This window comes from Lycium barbarum, chromosome 10 (assembly GCF_019175385.1).
Source record: "Lycium barbarum isolate Lr01 chromosome 10, ASM1917538v2, whole genome shotgun sequence".
In the NCBI taxonomy this organism is placed as follows: Eukaryota; Viridiplantae; Streptophyta; class Magnoliopsida; order Solanales; family Solanaceae; genus Lycium; species Lycium barbarum.
This window is the reverse complement of record NC_083346.1, coordinates 6,726,816-6,749,749: the sequence shown is the minus strand read 5'-3', so window position 1 is coordinate 6,749,749 and position 22,934 is coordinate 6,726,816. Positions and strand designations below refer to the sequence as shown.

The window sequence follows — 22,934 nt, the reverse complement described above, 5'->3', positions numbered from 1 at the left end:
GAAATTTCCGACCATTGTCTCAGACACAGTTGTTTACTAACTAGAGGTTTCAGGTTCGAACTATGAGTAAGGAAAAAAATATTACAGTTAAATCTCTCTATAATTGTCATTCGTTATAATAACATTTCACTATAACGGCCTAATTTTCTCCGAAACTAATTTTTCATGTTATATTTTACTTCTTTATAACATTATTCTACCTATATCCACAGTGGCTACTCTTTGTAAAATTACTTCTCTATAACAGTCATACTCAAATATTATGTAATAATATTTAGTAAGAAATATATTACGTATAAAAATAAAATATTAAAATATTTATAGTAATCATCATTAACGTTATAAACATAGTAAATTTCAAGTACGAATATCTAAAAGGAAAAAATATATTTCTCATAGTAATTTGATTTAGTCTTGAAATTTTTCAAAATCACCTATATCCTATCTACCGATTTTGTATAGATTTGATACTTATTTCCTTGATTTTAGTAGTTGTAATTAGTCTACATTCAAATTTGAAATTTGCAAGACCAAACCATATTACTATGAGAAATATAATTTTGTTTGCGTTCTTTTATTTATAACAGCTAAATGAGATCTAAACATCAAATGCAGTATACATACATAACATCACCTCACTATAGCAGTCTTGAAATTTTCGGAGAAACGCTGTCATTATAGAGAAGTTTGACTGTATTAGAGAGAGAGCGCCTTCCCCTTAGATGAGCTTTATGCGGCGTGAATCCAAATTAGTCGGAGCTCCACCTTAGATGGGCTTTACGCGGCTTGTGTATGAATTAGTTGAGGCCACCCAATTAAGGTACTGGGCACCGAATGGAAACCAAAAAAATGAAGAGTTTAACTTATATTGGACATGAATATTTTTTCAGAAAAAGATTCCTAAAATTGTGTTTGATTATACACTGGTGAATTTTTATTTTTTGAATGAAGGGAGTTTTTTTTTAAATCCAAACGCCTATTAAAAATTACACTATCAAGACACCCAAAAGACATCTAAAAGTAGCTCAACATATATATATATATTAATAAAAAAACTAAAAAAAGAAAAAAAGAAGTTTTAATTTTGAGAAATAAAATATGTTATTGCCTGATCTACTACAACAGGTAAATGTAACATAAACTGTAAAATTGTTGTACACAAGTGTAGATAAGCATAAATAAAAACATTTTGCTGCTTCATGTTTACAAATCCTTATTTTGAGGCTGATCAATTCGACCATTTTTCCGCATTACATGCCCATTTACTCGATTTCCGCATTCGGTGGCGCACGATGAGTGTCGCCATTGCTACCACCCTCGCCAACCCTCCTACCACCGATCCCACCGTCACCTTCTTCATCCTAAACTATCCGAAACCGGGAAAACACAGACCACACAAAATCACCATAAACAGAAGAACCACTAAATCGGAACCCATATTGTTCTTTGAAACCCAGTTGCTTAAATCAATTAGAACTCACCAAAAGTATTAGAATTTGAACCAAAGACCCTAAATAATTTTCTCAGTTTTCAGATCTGAAATTGAAAAACCAATCGGGTTCTAATTTTGCCTCACTTTTGTCTTTCATTGAGTATATGAAGTTTCTAGCATAACTAGGTAGAAATACGGTGGTGTTAAAGTGAATTTTATTAGTCCTCTAGGGAATGCATATGTATCGTATAAAAATGTATAAAAGGTGTATATGCACCATTATACATTATATATACATCTTTATACATTGCTTATACACCTTTATACAATACGAGGTAGCAGAAATACACTATATAACAATGTATAAGAGGTGTATATGCACCTTTATACGATATTATATTTATACACTATATATATGCATATTTATACATTACTATATATATAAGGGCCAATCTAACAGGTTTTGTCGACCTTGGTTAGAAATACATTGTATAACAATGTATAAGAGGTGTATATGCACCTTTATATGATATTATATTTATACACTATATATATGCATATTTATACATTACCATATGTATGAGGGCCAATCTAATAGGTTTTGTCGTCCTTGGTTAGATTATAACTGGGCTTGCTAATTAAAAGTTTCCTCTTCCAAATTCGCTCCTGTTTTTATCCTTTATTGCTTCATCTACTAAAGGGTACTACACATAAATAAAGGCACTTTCACGCCCTTTTTGGTAATGTGACCTCTTTGACTAACTTTTTGCAGGAGAGTATATGTACTATGACTTTTTCATATGCGTCATTTTTACCCCTACTATATTTCTTTATTACTTAGGATGCAATATTTATTTTGGTAATTTTAAAATATTTTGAGGTCCTTTTAAAATGCTTAAAAAGTTATGAACCTAACGTCACCAACTATTACAAACACGTGCAATTAAAAGTACAAAAGAGCTCTTTGTTCATTTTTTTAATACTTTTGTACAATTTAAATTTCTAGAAAGTCTATTATACATGTCAAACTTCTTTTTTTGTAATTAATACACATACTCCCCCGTCCCAATTTATTTACACTTTCCTTTTTGGTCAGTCCAAAAAAAAAAACATTTCTAATTTATTAAAAATTTAACTTTAAACTTCTATTTTACTTATATGGCTTATTTTGGATCACAAATTTCGAAAGTCTTTCTTTCATTATTAACCGTGTGTCAAGTCAAATATCTTCATATAAATTGGGATGGAGAGAGTAATAAAAGCTTTGAGTAAACAAGAAAATAAATAGGGTAATTTCAAAGATATCTACCATGTTTTTCATTATAACATTTAGCTACCTTGTGGTTTGAAATGTTAATTATATTTACTTCATAACAAATAATTGAAGTACACAATTAAAGAGAGAGAAAACTTGGAAGCGCAATCCAACTAGGAAAAGAAACCAAGAAGAAAAGATATTGAGTTGCATTCTAAAGAAATAGAGATAAAAAAGGGACAATGAAGTAAAACTAACGATAAACATATGCCTCGTTTATATATTACTCACAAATTTGTTTATATAAAATATTACTAACAAATGTACATGCTTGAATCTACATAGACGTTTGCTTAAAATAAATTCAAATGCAGAGTTGTGAATCTTTTGTTTATTTTTCTTTTTATCGAATTGATTTCATAAATAATTAAATTTTATTTTTAAGAAGATTTGAAATATTAATCAATATATTCTAACATAGCAGCCTCTTTTACTTTATAAAGAAAGATTTATCAAGGAAGGTAATTACGAAATATTATAGTAAATTTATCACTTAGAAGACTAGGAACAAGTAGGTAATTTTAGTATTTCAAACAAAAATATTATTTTTGAAACTATATATAAATATAATTATCCATTGAGATTTTAGTGTAAGAATTGGGCCCATGCTCATTAGAAAAAAACATAGAAAATACATAATACATAAAAAGTTAAACTACTAAAAATAAAAACAAACTACATAGGAAATATTAAACCTAGCCGACAATGCAACACTTCAAAATTACAAACAACAACAACAAGAGACCACAAATCATCCTCCAAAATTTCACTTTCTCTTTTAAAGGATTTGTCTCGCGTTGAGAGTCTCTAAGATTATCCTTGAAAATATATTTTTTTTTGTTCCGATTCTTTTAGCAACATCTCCAACAGTTCAATTTTTTCTAGAGCTTCCCTAAGTTGACACTACAAATCAAACTTCACGGTATCTACATTGCTTCGTGAAGTCCCGGTATCTCTATCAACCGGAGGCTTTTTATACTTCGCCGCCACCGTTTTATCTACGGGAACTTCATCTTCCCACCAAAAATATTTGCACCCACCATCTGCCTAACAAAATAACAAATAACATTAGTTTTGTAAGGTACAAAATGTAGATAATGTGACAAAAACTCCATAAAAAGTTGCAAAATAAACTTACGATGATTCGGAATTTTGAGACATGATTTATGATGGGGTAAAGTATGGCAAAAGAGTGAAAATGGAGGAGAATGGAGTAGTGTTAGAAAAATGGAGTTTCTGCCCTAGTTTTATGGGTTTTAATAATGCAAGAATTTTGTACGTTATTAAACCTTTGACGGCCTTCCTACAATGCAGTAAATTACTGCGCTGTTGGACTTAACCGTGCCGTTACGGTTAAGTCCTTTAACACAAGGTACTTTAATACCACTTTTTTTTTATTGAGATATTTTGATTCATTTCATTTTTTTTTTTTGTGGGTCATTTAGGTTCCGGACTCTATTTGACACCCCTAATAAGTGGGATCCCACTCATATCCAACTATCAATTTGGGTTAGCAGCAGCCGCCCTTACGTCTGGGTGATGGGGGAAATTCTCCTACCCGACAAAACAATATAATAAAAAAAAGGTTCTCCTGCCCCAACCTAAATAAGAAAAAGAAAGAATAAAAGAGGGAGCCGTGTTGCATGAACGTGACCGGGATAAAATGGTACCTTCAATTTGTAGAAATTAATTACTAGGGGTCATTTGGTTTTATGGATAAGAAAAAATAATTCTGAAATAAAAATTTATTATCATTATATCCCTTATTTGGTTATTAATCCTGGGATAAGTTATTTCAGCATTAAGAATAATGTTAGGATAAATTATTTCTGACAAAGGGTGAAATAGCAATCACATGCTAAAACAACGAAAATGACAAAAATAACCCTGAGGTTTCTCGAACTCTTTTTCTACTACATAAGGTGGAGGATAATTTCATAAACAAATAACTTTTTCTTAGAAATTATGTCATGTTACTTTTAATACAATAAATCAAATAATTAATAAAAAAAATAATACCAGAATAACTTATCCCAACATAACTAATTCAATATAATTAATCTCAACCGATCTTAACTTGTGTTCAAACCAAACGACCCCTAGGAGCATTAGGAATTATGCTTTGCTTAAAAAAGGACCATAGTATACTTACTTTCTTCTTTAATTCATTCTATCATATTTGTTTTTCCTCTAATAAGTAATACTTTCTCTCTCTAAAAACGTGAAGCTTAGCTTATAGAGAGAGAAAGAAAGAAAAGAATGTGTCCCCTCAGGATTATTCTGATTTTCCTGTCTGCAACTCTGGCGGGATTCTTTGTTCTCAGGAACCTGAAATCCCAGCCTAATGCTGTTGACCCCGACCACGTCGACGGCGATTCACCTGAAGACTCAAATTCGCTTCCTGTCTCCTCCCAGGTAGGTATTTTCCTTATTAGGGTTCACTACTTTGCTGTTTTTAAATCCTGAATCTTAATGGTTATCATATCAGGTGTGCGGGGTCATTGGGAAAGGATTTTGGACCTGCGTGGATATGGCTACTGGCAAATATCTCTGGAGGCATTTGGTTTCTTCACCCACCCATTGATCTAAGGATTACCATGTTGTAATGGTCCTGTAATGTAATCTGTATAGTATAAGGGTGTTCATCTTCTGCTTCAATTCATGTTTTTACCACGTTGTAATTTGCTGCTTCAGAGCTGTAATCCGCGGTTGTGGGAATAAGAATGCAACTCTTTTACTATCAATCTTGATTTTAATGTTTGCAATGCCTTCATAGTGGAGTTTTGTTTTGTAGTTTTTACCTACCCCCTCCCACACAGAGGAGAAAAATTAGTAAATCTTTTTCCCATTCTAAACCCATTTTTCTTTCTTCCACTTTTGAAGTTTGTAGTTAAGGTTTAGACAGGGGTGGAGCTAGAGATGGTTACTGACGGATTCGATTAAACCCAATAGTTTTAGTCCAAATTCGGTATTTGTATTAAAAATTTCATTATATATACAAAAATGAAATTCAAAATCTAGGTATCGATAATGTTGGGCTCCAAGACGGTGTTCAGATTCAATTCCCTAAGGGGTCGTTTGATACCTGGTTAGGAGCTAAGTTGTTCATGTGTTAAATCCTGCATAACTAATATGTTAGTAATACCATGTTTAGTATTAAATCCCGCGTAAGTAATACCCAGCTCAGGTCTAACACCATAGACATGCAATTTTTGTGTAATGACATGAACGACTTATCTGATGCATCCATTCAAGTCTTTTCCAATTTGTTTTATCTCAATATTATTTCCTCCTTAGAAGTCTAACATAATATATCAAAGAGATAGTATAATTAATCTTACCCCACCATCAACTTCAGAGGAAAATAATCTTACCCCACCATCAGTGTAATTTACAAGTGATACAAATTACTTGTCGTTTTTTATTGGATATCATCAATGTTTACTAAATATCCGTCGTCACATAAAACTTATGGTTTTCTGCTTTTGGATGACAGGTTAATTAGTATACAACTTGGGTTTCCATAGGAACTAAAACTTCAGGCAGTAAAAGCATAACTGAACAATGTCAGGGGCATCTTTAGCTGTAGGTCCAGAGATGAGACAACTTCAACAAAACCTCAGCAAAAGGAACGAAATCAACCACAACAACAAGAAGGTGTGGTTAGAGCACTTGTTCCCCTGCTTTATGCAGCTCGGAGGATATTTGTCTTGATTGATTGGATACAAGATGTGTGGATCAACACTACTTTGCCTGCAAATGCACAAATAACGCCTTGCTCATTTTTTTTTTGAAATTTAGAGGTGTCAAATGGACGTGTTTGTTCAGCTTTGTATTAATAGTAGGTCAAAGGAATTAAGGCATTGAAAGTTTTGCTCGACTAAATAGCGCGTCGAATCAAGATGGCCAGATAATTGATTTCCAATCCAACCCACTTAACATGGTCCAACCTTTGATTTAACTTTATTTAGGGGAAAAAAAACTAATGTATTTTTTTAAAAAAGATTATTAGCTTAAAATGTTTCAAATACTCAATTTCAAAATATGATTACTGATATTTGGGTTTGTGTTACGATTTGACATGTCAGAGTACATTATTTTGACCTGGTTTATCCCATAGCTTGATGGGTCATTTTGACTTCAACCCGTTGGATCAAGTCGACCAGCGAGTCATAATCTTAAGTTAACCATTTAAATCCGGACGGGTCAGGGAGACAATTAAACAATTGATTGATTTTGCCAACTTGTCTTAAATCTTTTAGAAGCTAATTTCATGAAATTTGTAACTAATTGTTTTGGTATTTTGCTTATTGTTTTCAGGATGTTACTTGATATTGGTTCAGAATGTTAATTTTCAGCCATACTAACGGAATTCAGCTTAGGAGTCTTAAAATTGTGATTAGTTGACCAAAATTACTTTGGTCATCATGAGATAAACCAAATCATTTGCTAGATTCGCATCCAGGTGTTGTTTTTCTTCTTATAAATAGTGGTTGGTGATGCAAATGACTGGTAATGTAGAATCAAAGATTTTTTGTTGGTCCTTTTAAAGTTTCTCATTAACCTAAATTGAAAGAAGAGATAATTCATTACTAATCCATCGCTTAATAGGATTTGCGACAAATTTTACTGTTTAACTTTTCGTGGATAATTCATGTTTATTTAGCAGTGAAATAACTTAATGTATAAAAGAATATTGATAATTTTTATTTGTTAAAATAAGTGTAACAGAAAAAATAATGACACTTGATTGAGAATATATTTTATTTTCTACTATCTCATACTTGTTATTTCATTTGCATTTGACCAATGTGACATTTAACATTATACTATAATTGATTTTGCTTTGTGTCTAATTTCTTTCGCTATTAATATTTTTTCTTATTTAACAAATTTATATACTTAAATTTTTTGTCAAGTTGAAAATAAATAAAAGTATAAATTAGATTCTTTTGCTAATTATTTAACTCAAAATTATAAGTATTTGTTCGCAATACCAAAGGAATTATACACTATTATACATTATATATACATCTTTATACATTGCTTATACACCTTTATACAATACGAGGTAGCAAAAATACACTGTATAACAATGTATAAGAGGTGTATATGCACCTTTATACGATATGCATATTTATACACTATATATATGCATATTTATATATTGTTTCATCTCTTCTTCTCTATCTGAATTTCCCCTTTTTCCCCTCGTTATTGGAGATTTTTCACATTAATTATTGCAAATCGTGATGGTGAAGATTATGGTGTTTTCCGGTGGATGTTGGGTAGACCTTTTCTTTTTATTGTGGATTGGGGTTATATTCTAGTGCAGATATAAAGTCTCATGGTGGAGATGAAGCTTCGGTTTTATTGTCGCGCTGGAGATGAAACTTGTGATGTTGCTGGTTATACCTAAAAGGTCTATGTAGACATTTTCTTTTGCTTGATTAAACAAAGACTCTGGCTAATCGGGTGAAATAAAAAACCTTGGCTAAAGTGACAGTAAATTAGTTGTCCGGCGTGTATATCTCTGTTATGGTCCCTAAGTATCTACTGCACAACCAAATACATATTTTATGTTAATATTAAGTATTTTTCATTTTAGTCCAATAAATCAAACATCCACAAAAAAATACATTCACTAAATAATTCGGTTATTATTTAATCCTGATATTATAATACCAACTTTATAATCTCGGTATTACATGTTTGCAAAATACCAAATCCTCCACAAATTCGATTCCTACCACTTTGAATTATTCTTCAAACACAAACGACCCCTAAGCGTATTAATTCACTGACAACAAGAAGAGCAGTCCCCAATTTCCTTGTTTTTCATTTAATTCATAGTAATCGAATATCTACAGAGCCAAGGGGGGGGGGGGGGGGGGGGGGAAGGAGAAAAATAAACAAAAAACAATGCTAGAGAGAGGAAAACATATCACATGCCTCCTTTCCCTGTTAAATGTTTTGCAAATGCACATATCTCCTCCCAAAACTGAAAATGTAGAAACAAGAAGCATATCAAAAAGAATTCTCAAAGAGGTCAAACCCACACCACAACTTTAGATGGGATCAACTCAATGCGACACTCACTCGGATACCTTAAATGGCTACATACACAACTAACTCTATGTCATTGCAAGTGTGCAATTTATGCTATACACGTTCAAATTAAAGTGACAGCCTCAAAAGAATGACATATTCAACGATAATTTCCTATTGAGAAGTTGAACACTAGTCCCTTCGGTGACTATTTACATACACACATTCCTTTGCAGGTTTGTTGTACTGAAACATGGAAATTGGATGTGGGTGTGGCTCAACGTGGAGATATGCAAGGACTGTTTAGATTTATTAGGTCATCAACAACATCAGGCGAAAAGCCACTGGGTTTAAAATCAGAGCGGCGAAGGACATTTGGCTGCAAATGGTTAGAGTTGTTGGGGCTAACCTCTGCTGGCAAAGGCTTCCCTGAAAAGCAGTGGCGTACACGGACACGGTGACATTTTCTTTCCGTTGAGAAGCAACCGCGTACATTGATTGCCAATACGACTTCCTTATCCTTGGCATCTTCACACCAAGAGTTTTGAGGAACTCCATCAACAAACTCCTCAAGTGTCTGGTGATCTTCATGGTGAACTGAGATTTCAACAATTTGGTCGGGTTCCATGACGCCTTCTAAAGGATTAACCTGTTGAAGTTCAACCCAAATGCGTAAGATTCTTAAAATCCAATATTTAGAGTGCAAATTTAGCTTATGAAACTATAAATAGCTCTTCTTTTAAGGACAACATAGTAGAATAGCAGATTTTGAAGCAACACTGGGACACTAACCCTTTCTCAAATGGAACTTGGTATTGGCCTAACCATATCCAAATCAGAAAACCACAGTTCTTAATAAGTCACTCAACTCATTTACTACTAAATTCGTCTTTTTTCTTGGTGTCCTTTCATTTAGAAAATAGATGTTCCACTACAATGTTTTTTTCATTTATATATTTCCGTCTTCTGCAACATCGAGAAATAAAAGCCTATGCATGTATCCTAATTCCTAAGTTCTTTATGATATAGGTAGCTTTAAGGGCAAAAGCCAGTTGGTCCCAACCAAATAAGATGCTAAGGGAGGCATACAACTTCTGATGTTCAGATTTCTAGAATAGGCAAGTGCGAATACTAAAATCATGGCTCATGAGCATGTTCAGAGGGACTGAACTGGTTGTGACTTCCAATCTTCCAGTCTGGAAAAAAAAAAAAAAAAAAAAAAGGAAGGAAACAAAGAAAGGGGGAGAGAGGAATCACTTCAAAAAGTCTAACGAGTAAAAAACATAGAACCCTCGCCACCAAAGCCCCAGGTACTAAAATGACAAAAAAGCTCCGATCCTTCAATTTAAGAAGTGGAAGTTACCTCAAGCCAACGAGGGAAACCAAAAGAACCTCTTGCACGATAATCCAACACCTGCCCATCATCTTTAACAGTGGACTCGCCTTCACAAATTATTTCAAAAATAGCTTTGTTTTTCCCGCTCTTATTTGTAATGCGCAAGATGGATGCATCCGAGTTCTGGAGGATTATGTTGTTTGTGCTGACTATTGATTCTGGAACTCTATTCAGTTCCCGAAGCATAAGCACAACTTTCTCATTTGATCTAATGATTTCCCCATATTCTTGCCTTCTCACAGATTCATCCACTCGAGCAATCTCCACATTGAATATGCACCGAACTGGCTTGTGGTCACTATCTGTCACGTCCATGCAAGCTTCATACCTATCAACGGAGAGGCTTTTAGACGTGTAGGAACAGAGGAAACAGAAGTGTTTATACAAAAAAGAAAAAAAGAAGTGAGCGATGATTGATACACATACATATGAAAAAAGACAGAGTGGGAGGTTGACAATTATTGGGAAGCGGATGGAGAAATGGAGGATGAAACACCAACTCCTGGTTTTACTCTCGTATAAAGGAAAAAAAAGGAACTGGAAAAAGAAGAAAGAAAAGCCACAGAAACATTTTATGGAAAACTTACTGCAGAACTGATGAGACGACAGGACAATCTAAGCTGCACGTGGAAGCTGAAGTAGAACGGCTATCACGATACAAAATTCTGTCACACCAGGCAGGAGTCCGCTTCTTTTCACCAGAATCATACCCTTAAAATGAGACAATTATAACCACATCAAACATTCAGAAGAGAGAAACGCAGAGGACGAGAGAGAGAGAGAGAGAGAGCATTTCATTCTGTCTAAAAAATATGAAAGGAGAGTATTCCAACATTCAACACCAGAACTGATACAGATACCTGCTAAGCCAATTTGATGCCTCTCAAATTTGTATGTTGGAGGAAATCCAATGACAGCTTCACGCATTCCTTGGAAGACATTGCCCGCTGCCATCTCTGTATGCAACTGGTCTCTCTCTCTAAGCCAATCAAAGCACCTTTGGGAAATAAAATCTCTTGCTTCATCATAAGAAATGCCATCCAGCCGATAGTTCAAGTCACCAAGAAACACAACCATATCTGCCTCAGATAGCTCAGGCATTGCTTCTGCCGAGTTAAACGCACCCTGACAAGCATAATTCAATGTTTTTATTCTGTACCAATTGAAATATACTACTCCGAAGAAGGAAGGGAATATTTTAAGAAGACTATTGACAATTCAAGTAAGTACATACATTTGCACAGCGAAGCATTTGAATCGCAGATGAGACGCCAGCTGCAACAGAAAGGACCAATGGCAACCGATAACCATAAGCAACCCAGATTAAATACATAGAGCAGGCAAGCAAGCAAGCTGAGAATAGGTACGGCACCATACCAGCTGCAGCATTGAGGAAGTTTGATGGCCGACTAAAGATCATATTTCGATAAACATGGTCAAAATCAGCATTCCGGCGACCGACAGCTTCTAAATGTGCAGCAAAGTGACAGTTCACAAAGCACACAGTACGATCGTACACTCTCATCCTCAATCCTACTGCTCCCTGTTTGGAGGACCATAATTTAAAATTAATATCACAAATACAGAGAATGATATTTACTTGTCAAAAACAGCAAAAAAATTATTGAATGGATAGGGTCACAGCAGACATGTGCTTCAAGTATGTCCAACCAAATTGTTTCAATGGATACTCAAGATTATGGTAGTATTACTGATGTTCATATGAAGAAACTTACAGTTAGGATAATTGTATTCTGATAGAATTATGCTACTTTCTCTAGTGTATTAGAGAGCTGTAAAGGAACTTTTGGTGTGACAAAATATTGCAAAAAACCCAAGAAGAAATCATGCTTAAACCTACTCCATGTGTAGGGTGACTCCAAGTAAGAGAGAAGTTCTAGATTATAACTAGCCTAATTCTGTTCTTATGTATCTAAATACAGCTAGTCACCACCAAACAACTAATTTTTCTTTAACTTTCATCATAATATTATTAGATCCATCAAGAAACAGCAAAAAGAAGAACACAGCCATACCTTGTTCCCAATTGCGCGCCCGAAACCACAAGGTACTGCTGCAACATCAACATCGCCGACATAACGACTAATATTACTTCTGACCCTGAAGAATATTTTTGTTTTATCAGATATATCAGACACATGTACAAATAGAGGCCCCAGTTTATTTTTTTATATTGATGAAGTTAGAGGCCCCGGCTCGTTAAATCTAGCTAAAAGATCGTTTATTCATCAAAAGAAAATTGCTTAGATAGGCAGTCAAATTGAACATGCAGACCCTAGTCTACACAAAATAATCAGGAAAGTTGACTTTCATTCATCGGAGTACAAATTGTGTTCCGCAACTGGAGGAAGGGGTACGTTAGGGTTAAATGGTTTGTCTTTTTTATAATGGAACTCGTGAGTTTAGTCAAAGAGAAGATCCAAAGATAAAAGTCATCTAGTACAAATATTGCATCTTGAGGTGGGTGTTGACAATAAAATTCTTGATGTGGGTATCTAAAGGGTGTAAACTTCCAAATTGCCAGCCAAATATTGAATTACCAGTTTCAAAAAAAAAAAAAAATATTGAACTCACATTTCATCTCAAGTAATGTGAAACCTAATGTGAGTCCTCAGAAGCAGAACACTAAGAAACCAATAGTATGAGCCGACAGCATCAAGCTTAAATGCTAAATACCAAAGTTGCCCAAGCCTAGTGCACAGGATCCATAAGCAAAACCTACCAGACAGAAATAACCAGGCCTGCCAACTGCCTAAAGCCAACACGGATAAAAGTCGATCCTTCATCCAAGGTTTTTCCAATCATTTCCAACCACCATTGACCAGCAGAACTTCCTTCAAGACCTACCTGCATCTAAAATGTGGAAGAATTAAAATCTTTCTGTCTCTTTTAGTATGTCTGAAGGATTATAGTATAAAAAAGAATGCAAGCCATAGGAACAGAAACCATGATGGACAGAAAGACGTATCGCACAGCTAAATAGGAAGATGCAAGTCTAGATCACATTATCTTTATCGTGCAAAGGCTTTTTGAGTTTAACTGGAGGCTTGATATAAAATTAAAAGTGATTTACAACATCATAAAGACACATCGATGATATAAAATAGTTACGTCTTGTCTTTACTGATCAGGAAACGGTGACCAATTTCCTGTATTTGTGCCTTTTCTTTCCGAATAAGTACAAGCTCCAGCTTTTCTATTTATGTCATTTCTGTAGTTGGTATATTGAGAATTATCTTGCACGGACTAAAGCGCCTGAGAAAAAGACCAGACGGAAAAATAATATGCTCAAGTCGATCATAAAACCATTCTAGTTATAAATTTCTCACTAGATAATATTTTCACCATTCTTAGGGTCAATGAAATTTTAGGAAAGAAAATTAATGCAAAAATATTTTTTATAATTGAACATCAACGTAAACAGAGTTAAGAAAGGCATGCTAATTGCCTTTAGACTTTGCCATCTGTAGAAGGTTCTCATATTCTACATTGAATATACACACACGGACACACACACAAATATAAAAGCAGATTAGCTAATAATAAATGGATTTTCTCTAGTAACTTGTTTTTAGCATGTAGCTACAAGTCAAAATTACCAGTACTTTGATCTTGACTTCATTCAGCATACAAAGTTACCTCAACAAGAGAGGTTTGGTGGTCCTTAGAAAATGAGCGCCTATATGGTGCTTGGATGTGATAACAAAAAGAAATGCTTTTGGGCATTAGAAGCGCTTTAAGTGAGACTAGAACTTTGGGACTCTTCTCCACTTAGTCAGTGGCCAATTAAAACAGTCTTCCTCTCATTTACAGGGGTCTTACCACTTTAGAGCTTAGTTGAACAACTATCTAGACATATCTGAGAGAAGAAAGCAACACCAGTATAGAGACCGAAGAGAGGACAGATGGGGTGGGGAGAACAGGGTGACGGTACGAATCTTACTGATTCTTTAGCAGCAGACATTGCAAGAAAACCAGCACCCATGTCCACTTCCTGCAAGCCAACAACAACAATGCCAATATCTGCTGCTGCAGAACCTAGCCATGATATAAGTGAATCAGGAGAAGCTCTTCCTTGTGCGACATTCCATGTACCAGCCAATATTTTTAAATTCTCTAGCCTAGTATACAAAAATTCCTTGCTTGCTAACTCTGAACGCAAAATACCATCCACTGGTCCGGGAGATATCACACTCCAACCTCGTATACCACCATGATTAGCCAAAGTGAAAACATAACCTCCACCCACAGACAAATCTATTACAGGGCTACTATGAGCCATCCATCCTCCAAGTAGATTACCATTAAGATCCAATACCTGCATATAGCCACTAGCATAACCTACCCAAATCCGTGACCCATATGTGCATAGGCATTGAACAGAGAATGCGTGATACTGGAAATCTTGCAAACGATTGCCATTTCTATCCCATTGGACAAGTAATCCATTTGCACATCCACTCCATATCATTCCATCGACTGTAATGATCAATGCTTCAGTTCTCCGATTATCCTCTCCTAATCCTCCTTTTGCCGCAACCCTACGAACAGCATCAGCTGCTCCTAAGATAGCATTGCGTGAACGCTGAAAGAAGCTGATTGAACTTTGAGACTTGTCCTTTTTTTGATTGGTCACAACTTTCATCCTCATTTCATCTTCAATGACAGGATCTTGTGCTGCTAATATATTTTCAACCTGACCATCTGTGTTAAAGATTTTCAGTAACTCCCTTGTCTGTGCATCCCTGCAAGGAAAAGGCAATTGAAAAGAAACAATCCACATAATCAGAACTAGATGACCTGAATAATTAGATTTCATTTTGAAACACCCACAAAATCTAGCAGTGCAAAACCTTAGACATGCAGATAAAATCTTTCAGATGCACTAAAAGTTTAAATATTTTTTAAACAAAATAAGGAAACCACATGGCAGAAATTCAAGACCAGCACGTCTATCTTCAATTAAAGACATGCCTCTGTGAGTGTATTCATGAATGACTGATGATTTATAGAATTTTAAGGTGTGGTAACAACAACAAGCACAGTGTGATCCCACAAGTGGGGTCTAAGGAGGGTAGGATGTACGCAGACCTTACCTCTACCTTTGTGAGGTAGAGAGGCTGTTTCCGGTAGACCCTCGGCTCAGAAAAAGTACCTGGCACAATAATTTCAGAAAAGAGATAGCAAAATAACAAGATATAGGAAAAAATATGGCAACAGATAGTAATACACATCAAGGAATAAGAAACTACGTCATGCATTAAGGTCTGGTAAGCATAACATTATTACGCTTGTTCATTGTAACATTAAGTGATTAAAAAATAAATGGTGTCAACAATGCAAAAACTACCAAAAGAACATAAACGAAGAACTTTGTTTGTAAAATGATTCGGAAGGTACTCACCAAAGTGCAAATGACAAATAACCAGCAGTCCAAACTTTTGCTTCAGAGCGATCAGACAGCATATATTTGACATCAACAGAAAATATGTTATTGCCTGTTCCATTATGCATAGTTTGACTCCTTAGATCCACGTATGACCTCTCTATCGACAGAGCAGCCATGTGCCTTTCCTCATTTATCAGAGAAATCGATTTCTCAATTCCTTCCCACGGCCAGATCTTGATGGAACCACCCTCAGATCCAGACCACAGATCGCCTAAATAATATTGCTCGTCAGAACAGAATCAAGCACAGCTTTTTAAATTTTGTAAATATAAGTAAAAGTAAGCACTTTTTTCTTGAGTTACTCCCACTAATTGTAAAACTGGCATTTTCTCAGCCCAGTTTAAATGGAACTAATTTTACTCATCAAGGAGAAAATAGAGACTAACAAGGCCACTTTGGATATCGATGCATCACACCAAGAGTGAAAGAGAGATGCATCTAAATGCTTTTTCTGCTAGCAGAAGAAAGGCAGCAAATCTCAGAGCTACTTTTATTTTCTTCCTAGTCCCTAGTCCGAGTTACTTGTGAGAAACTTTCAACAAATAAACGACCATCACGATAGCAAGTTGTTTTCTTGGCTACATTGAACTGCTTGCTTGAGGAAGGAGTACCGCCATAGAAGTGGCTAACACGGAGTATAGATGGAGTTTTCTTTCTCTCTTGCACGGGACATAAATTCTCCAATAACATTGCACTACAACATGAATAACACTCCTCCTAATCATATCTCATCATAAATACAACAGCATCTTAATACCTACTCTAATCGAGCTTATCTTTCTTTTCTTTTTTTATAAGTAAAAGTGGATTGGGAAAATCGACCTTATCTTAATCCCCTAATCCATTTTTTGGGGGTCAGTAATCTTATAATCACCTAATCCTCCCCGTAAACCACATGAATTTCCCCTAAAGCTTATCAAAAAGATGAAGATTCTAAAATTCTAGTCGGCCATTGAATTGCTGAAGTGATTTGGCAGATTATTCAGATAGGTAGAGCCCTTCACAATTTAATACTTGCAGCTAACTGATATGTAAACTCACTTTGACCTCCAAAAATAGTGCAATTACATTTTTGTTCCTTCTGCACCAAGGAAAAAAAATATGTGGGATTTCTATCCCAGGCTTTGCCTAACCTACTGCCTATTTACAATTGTAATAGCAGAAGAAAATGAGCACTAACTTTTTTAATAGCTCATATAAGATGATCAAGCACAATTAAAGGCTACATTACTAAATTTGGTATTTACAGCGCCAAAAATGCAATACAAACAACAACATACCCAGTGTAATCCCACAAGTGTGGTCCGGAGAGGGTAGGATGTACGAAGACCTTACCTTACCCCTACCTTTGTGGGGTACAGAGGTTGTTTCCAATAGACCCTCGACTCAAAAGAGAAGTTCTTCGAAGTATCAAGACATAAAGCAAATGAAGCAACGGATAGTAATACACATTGAAGAATAAGAAAATACGTGATTACTAAAAACTACTAATAATAAGGAGGAGAGGAGATGGGCTAGCACCCTGCCTCTCCCACATAAAGTGCAGCGCCAAAAGTGCAATATGGAAAGTAAACTTTTAAAAGAACTACTTGCATTTTACACAACACAAATAATGCACATTAGATGCAATTACACAGAAACGTAATCGCGAAAGACTCAAAACATTACCATACGAAGTCATGACCATGGAAAGAACCGGACCGCGATGATGAGCTTGCCACGATAGCACTTCTTTCAAAGGATCTCTTCCACAAATTTTCTCTTTACTAGTAATCTCATTATCCATCTTCCAACACCTAATTCTACCATCTTTATGTCCACTCCATATCAACCTATTGGAAAAAATAATTCAAAGTTACTAGGAATTAGGAAAGCAAAATTGGTTAGGATTTGGTAATTTAATTCATGTCTAGTAAGGATTTCTAGTCAAATTTATATAGGAATACATTTTCATGTTCTGAGTTGAAGTAGGTTTCACACGATTATAAATAAGGATGCTGCTAGCTATTTTTCATATTATAGAGGAGAGTGGAGAATTGCAGAGCACATTTAGAGATTCATGAGTTTTTGAATTAAATATTTTACTCCCCCCTTTCAATTTGTTTGTCTGGTTTTGACTCGACACAGAGTTTAAAAAAGTAAAAAAAAAAGACTTTTCAATCTTGTGGTTTTTAACTAAAGATACGTAGAATGTACCAAAATGTCCTTAAATCTTGTGGTCTTAAACATGCCATGTGCAAAGTTGGAACTAAAGAGTTGCCAAAAGGCGAAAGAGACATCTTTTTTTAAACGAACTAAAAAGGAAAGTAAGACAAACAAATTGAAACCTATTCCCAGCATCTTCAACAAGGCACAATGTTGGTGAAGTCCTGACAGATTCCACAAAAGGTGCAACATCATCCTCATCCTCATCCTCAGCAGCCTCATACATATCCGATAAATACCATACACGAACTCCACACTCCGACCCGGCCCATAATCCATCATCCGTACACAAGACATTCCGCAAAAATCCCCCAATTTGCCTTTCTCTCAACGGATGTGGCCGTAAATCCAACGACGGTGGACGGTCAGGATGCACCGCGCCACGTACCGGTAACTTGAAAATGCCGGTACCACCACCTTTACCTATAAACTCGGGACGAATTTACAGTCAACATGCGATAAGTGGAAAATAAAGTGAATAATTTGTGAAAATTACACTGAGGGATTGTTTCGTAGCTGGATAGGAGCAGTAATATCATATTTGGAAGCATTTTTTTGCTTGTATAAAATTCAACACACCTATACAGTGTTTGGTCTGTAATTTAAAAATCTGCATAACTAATACACGTATAAGTTACAAAGGACAGAAGATGAAATAACTAATACATGAATAACTAGATTGCATAAAACAATAAACAGATTTTCTCATAGCTAATCTCTGTATTACTAATACCTGCATAACTCTAACCAGCTACCAAACGACACCTAAATGTATAAAATTTTAAATAGGCATTTGGCCATGAAAACCAAATATTTTTCACTTTATTTGAAATTTTAAAGTTGGAGTTGTGTTTGATTATAGTTTTTGCAATGAATATTTGGTTGTTTGAATGTACTGAAAGTGAAAACATGATTTTTGCATGGCCAAATGCTAATTTTCAAATAAAGTGAAAAAATTCTCATGGCGCCAAACAGGTCCTTATTAGTTAGCAGTGAATGGATAAATATTTACCTATAAACTCAGGTAAACCTTGAGATTCACCTTTAACATTACTGTTACTAACTGCTTGTTCCGTCGTAATTTTACGGTCAAGGAATTGAATCATATTATCAAGTCGCTTCCTAACGACACCGTTTTGACCTGAACCGGAGCTGAAATCCTCGTCATCAGAAGATGACGTGGCGTAAAACCGATCGAATAGCTTCGGAGTTCGGTTCGTTTCGTCTAAGCTGAGTTTACGAACCGAATTTCCGGCGAGTTCGCCGGCGTCGGAATCGGAATCGGAGTTATTGAAAGTGAATTTTTCACTGTAACAGTGGAAATTATTACGGCGATTGGAGGAGTTGGAAGTGGAAGTGGAAGTTGAAGGGAGAAGATCGCCGTCTTCATTGTCAATTCGAGAATCCATTGGAGAGCGAAAATCTAGAGAATTTTTTTTTGGGGGGTGTTTGGACATAACAGCGAAGATAGTGGGGTTCATGTTTGAATTTCAATAATTAATTGAAGGCAAAATATATCAAAACACCTCTAAATTATACCCGAAAAGTTATTTTCACGCTTAAACTATGCTGACTACTCATTACACACCTAATATATAAAAAAATAATCTTTTTTACTCCTTCATATAATTTGACCAGTTGCACTAGGGAGAGTGTACACACTCTCTTTCACATCAGTCCACATCAGCGTCACATCAAAAAATTCTTTAATTTTTTTTTTTCCCTTTCCCCTCCTCCCCCACCCTCGCTTTCTTCTTTATCCCTACTCCTTTTCTTTTTCACATTTTTAGCTTAAATATGAAATTCATGCTAAAAAAACAAGTTCAACTTCTACAATCTATGAATGTTATACCAAAGATGAAGAGGAGAAGAAGAATGTAATCATGAAAGATCAAAGTGAAAGATCATACCTGGAACGAGAATGAGATAGCAACAGAAGAGAAAAAGAAGAAAAATCGTTTAGCTGTTGGCTGTTTGTGTAGAGCTGCTGTTCTTTTGTCCCTTTTTGTGCGTTTTTGTATGCTTGGTGTTGAGCAGTGGGTGAGAGATCGGGGAGTTGGGCAAGAGTTCTTTTTGTGTTTTATGGAATGGGAAAAAAATACAGAAGGGTAGGGCACAAGGTGTTTTATGGAATGGGAAAAATATGCAGAAGGGTTGGGCAAGAGCTTCGCCAGCCGTGAAGGCGGAGGAGAATGGAGGTGGGAGCGGGTGAGGGTGGTGGTGGTGAAATGAAGAGGAAGGGTTTGGGGGTGGGGATAGGGCGGCGTGATGGTGGAGGAGACGGGAGGATAGGGTGGCGTGAAGGTGGAGGAGACGAAAGGGTGGGGTGGCGGTGGCGTGAAGCTGGAAGAGAAGGGGGTGGGGTGGGGTGGGGTGCAATGCGTGGGTGGGGGCGCAGTTGTGGTGGAGGAATAATTTTTTTATTATTTAAAAATTATTTTTTATAATAAATTTTTTAAAAAAAATTGACCTCACTCTCCTATTATTTAAATATAATTCTTTTTTATGCCACATCAACTTTGGAGGGGTAAAAAATATCACTTTTTCATATATTAGGTGTGTAATAGGTCGCCAGAATAGTTTAAGTGTGATATCGACATTTTGGGTATAGTTTAAGGGTGTTTTGATGTATTTTGCCTTAATTGAACTTATTTTGCACTATACAAAAGATAAGACTTAATACATATATTTAGACGCTCGAATTAAGCTATGTTGTAATTAAACACCTCAACTCTTATTATCTTTGTCTCAATTTATATAGTACATTTTCTTTTTTAATGTGTGACTGTCGTATTTCTATATTTAAAAATAATCTAATTTTGCGAGAGTATTTACAACCACATAAATTCTCTTGAGCCGAGGGTCTTTCGGAAACAGTCTCCTTACCTCGAAGGTCCCCTCCCCAGACCCCCACATTGTGAGATTTCACTGGGTTTGTTGTCGTTGTTGTTTGTATTTACAGTCACATAAATATGTAAAGTTTATTTGGAGTTTGGATCACAAATTTCAAAAGTCCATTTTTTTAAAAAAAAATATCATGCCTAGACAAATCGTGTCATACAAATTGGGACGAGAGAATAATAAAGTGATCTAATTAAATATTTTCGATTTAAATTTTAAAAATCTTTTTACATTTTATTCGTTTGTTAGACAGTTAAATTAACCGTTAAAATATATAATCTCATTTAATGCATTTACTTCGGTAAGTGTAAAACCACAAGCATTTATATTGAAGATCGCTGTCTTCGTCATCGATTTGATAATTGATTTCGTTTTGAGATAATCGCTAAAATCTAGAGAATTTTGGAGGTTCTGGACATAAAGTCAAGAAAGTGGGGTTCACGCAAGAGAAAAATCGTTGAATTTCTGTTATCTTATTTATTTATTTTTCTTTTCATCATTCTCTCTGTTTTTTCTTTTGTTCTTTTATGAGTTTAACCTTAGGAAATGATCCTAAATGATATCTCTTATCCGCTTAAAAATTGAATAAAAAAAATGGGTCTTTTCAGATTTGTTTTGTGTAAAAATAAAGATCTTGTATGCATAAATAAAAATGAAAGATATCTTGCTAGGTTTGACACGCTACACCTAATTGCACGTAATCTTGACTTTCACTGTTCGCTCTTCCAGTTGGACTGCCTAGTGACTTTCAATCCATAAAATTAAAAATAAGTGTGTAAAGGAATACAATCATTTTTTTTTTCCTGGTAAAACAAGCAACTTCATTCAAAATTAACTTGGCGCTTCCTCCGGGGCAGTGCCTCGGTTAGCATCATCTAGCAAAATGTTAGCATCAGTATTATGTGTAATATTTTATATCTCTTACGATTAAAGGAAGATCTTTTATAAAAATGTCATATAACTAAAAACATGTTATAAGTGGCGTACAAATCCACTTCTCCTCGCACTTATTTTACACTAAAAAAATACTTAAAGCCGATTACAAGCAACTGTAGAAAAATTAAGTTGGATAATATGTTTGAAAATGGGACGAATTTATTACAGTTAACATGTGAATAGTGGAAAATAAAGAGACTAATTTGTGAAAAATCAATCGATTACACAGATGGAATAAAAAATTTAGTACAGTAAATGGATAATATCTTGATTCTGAAAAGGAAAGGGTGGTCTAAGCTAGCTCATTCATTATTGGAAGTTGCCTAGTCCCATAATATTTACTAATTTCAGGTTCATTTATATCTTTATCGTTAACATTTATTGCATATCCTTATCGTTAACATTTATTACAACTGAAGGAATTCCAACATAAAATAAATTGTTTCTACATGTCCAAATGTTTTTTTTTTTTTAAAAAGAAGTCTAAATTTACGGATCAACTTTTGAATTTGATAAATTTACAGATCAACTTTTGAATTTGATTAAATAATTTGAGGTTGGAACTTCGATATGAATCAAGAACATAAATAAACTTTTCATGATGTTGGAGGACTGGAGGTAGTATTAGACCAAAATCTTAAAAAAATGCTTAATTTTGAATAATATACACGTAGATTTAACTTTTTCTCATTTTATGAACTAAATATCTTTAGCTACTGTTGAGTACCCGTATTGGTAGATGATGGCGATTTGATTTTTTAATATTTTCCTGGACAATTCTTACTTATTGAATTAATTTTGGGGTTGAATTAAATCAATGTTCATTTTTTTATCATGATATCAGAATTAGCCTTATTTCCATTTTTTTATTTATGCGATGGAGGGCCCCTATCTTATTTGCTCACGCTCCTTATGTCCAGTTTTGAACGTGCAGAGCATATTGAGACTTGAGTATTGCTATCATTTGAGACTTCGACCATTTGCCTTTTTATATGATTTTGGGTAATTCTTACCTTTTGAATTAACTTTTGTTGTTAAGTTAAGAGTGTTAGACTATAGTCTATTTCTTATCATGGTAATAAAGCCAATTAATTTGATTTCTTTGCTATGGAGTCCTATTTGTTTATGTTTTAGATGTTCAGTCCTTGTCGTGCGAGGTGTTGAGTTTCATATCGGTTAGAGCTTGAAGTTTTTGTTTGTTCGTATAATTTTACACAATCAATATTTTTTG

General features: G+C 34.9%; 2 protein-coding genes across 4 annotated transcripts; one reads left to right on the top strand and one right to left on the bottom strand.

Moving 5' to 3' along the window:
- Window positions 1-4,910: 4,910 nt before the first annotated feature.
- On the top strand, window positions 4,911-5,491 carry LOC132615828 (uncharacterized). Its single transcript, XM_060330417.1, has 2 exons — window positions 4,911-5,162; window positions 5,236-5,491. The coding sequence occupies exons 1-2, from the start codon at window positions 5,007-5,009 to the stop codon at window positions 5,329-5,331; spliced, it is 252 nt and encodes an 83-aa protein (XP_060186400.1). The 5' UTR covers window positions 4,911-5,006; the 3' UTR covers window positions 5,332-5,491.
- A 3,165-nt stretch (window positions 5,492-8,656) lies between these two features.
- LOC132616131 (type II inositol polyphosphate 5-phosphatase 15) lies at window positions 8,657-19,348 on the bottom strand. 3 transcript variants are annotated; one of them, XM_060330726.1, is made up of 13 exons: window positions 18,879-19,346; window positions 17,989-18,289; window positions 17,330-17,493; window positions 15,617-15,872; window positions 14,156-14,957; window positions 12,935-13,059; window positions 12,228-12,312; window positions 11,569-11,734; window positions 11,426-11,466; window positions 11,052-11,316; window positions 10,779-10,902; window positions 10,159-10,519; window positions 8,657-9,444 (listed from the first exon to the last, which is right to left on the bottom strand). In XM_060330726.1, the coding sequence occupies exons 1-13, from the start codon at window positions 19,321-19,323 to the stop codon at window positions 9,073-9,075; spliced, it is 3,507 nt and encodes a 1,168-aa protein (XP_060186709.1). In that variant the 5' UTR covers window positions 19,324-19,346; the 3' UTR covers window positions 8,657-9,072. The 3 variants fall into 3 exon arrangements, with proteins under 3 accessions (XP_060186709.1, XP_060186708.1, XP_060186707.1); XM_060330725.1 differs by having other exon boundaries at window positions 12,935-13,065; window positions 18,879-19,345; XM_060330724.1 differs by having other exon boundaries at window positions 11,426-11,734; window positions 18,879-19,348.
- Window positions 19,349-22,934: the final 3,586 nt, after the last annotated feature.

What these genes read in the sequence shown, in the direction of transcription:
- LOC132615828 (XM_060330417.1), top strand. Translation starts at nt 5,007, where the DNA reads ATGTGTCCCCTCAGGATTATTCTGATTTTCCTGTCTGCAACTCTGGCG. An exon ending in CGCTTCCTGTCTCCTCCCAG is followed by an intron (nt 5,163 to 5,235) that starts GTAGGTATTTTC and finishes TTATCATATCAG; the next exon opens with GTGTGCGGGGTCATTGGGAA.
- LOC132616131 (XM_060330724.1), bottom strand. Translation starts at nt 19,347, where the DNA reads ATGAACCCCACTATCTTCGCTGTTATGTCCAAACACCCCCCAAAAAAA. An exon ending in GTTGAAGATGCTGGGAATAG is followed by an intron (nt 17,494 to 17,988) that starts GTTTCAATTTGT and finishes TTTTTCCAATAG; the next exon opens with GTTGATATGGAGTGGACATA. An exon ending in TGTCTGCTGCTAAAGAATCA is followed by an intron (nt 13,060 to 14,155) that starts GTAAGATTCGTA and finishes TTTTAGATGCAG; the next exon opens with GTAGGTCTTGAAGGAAGTTC.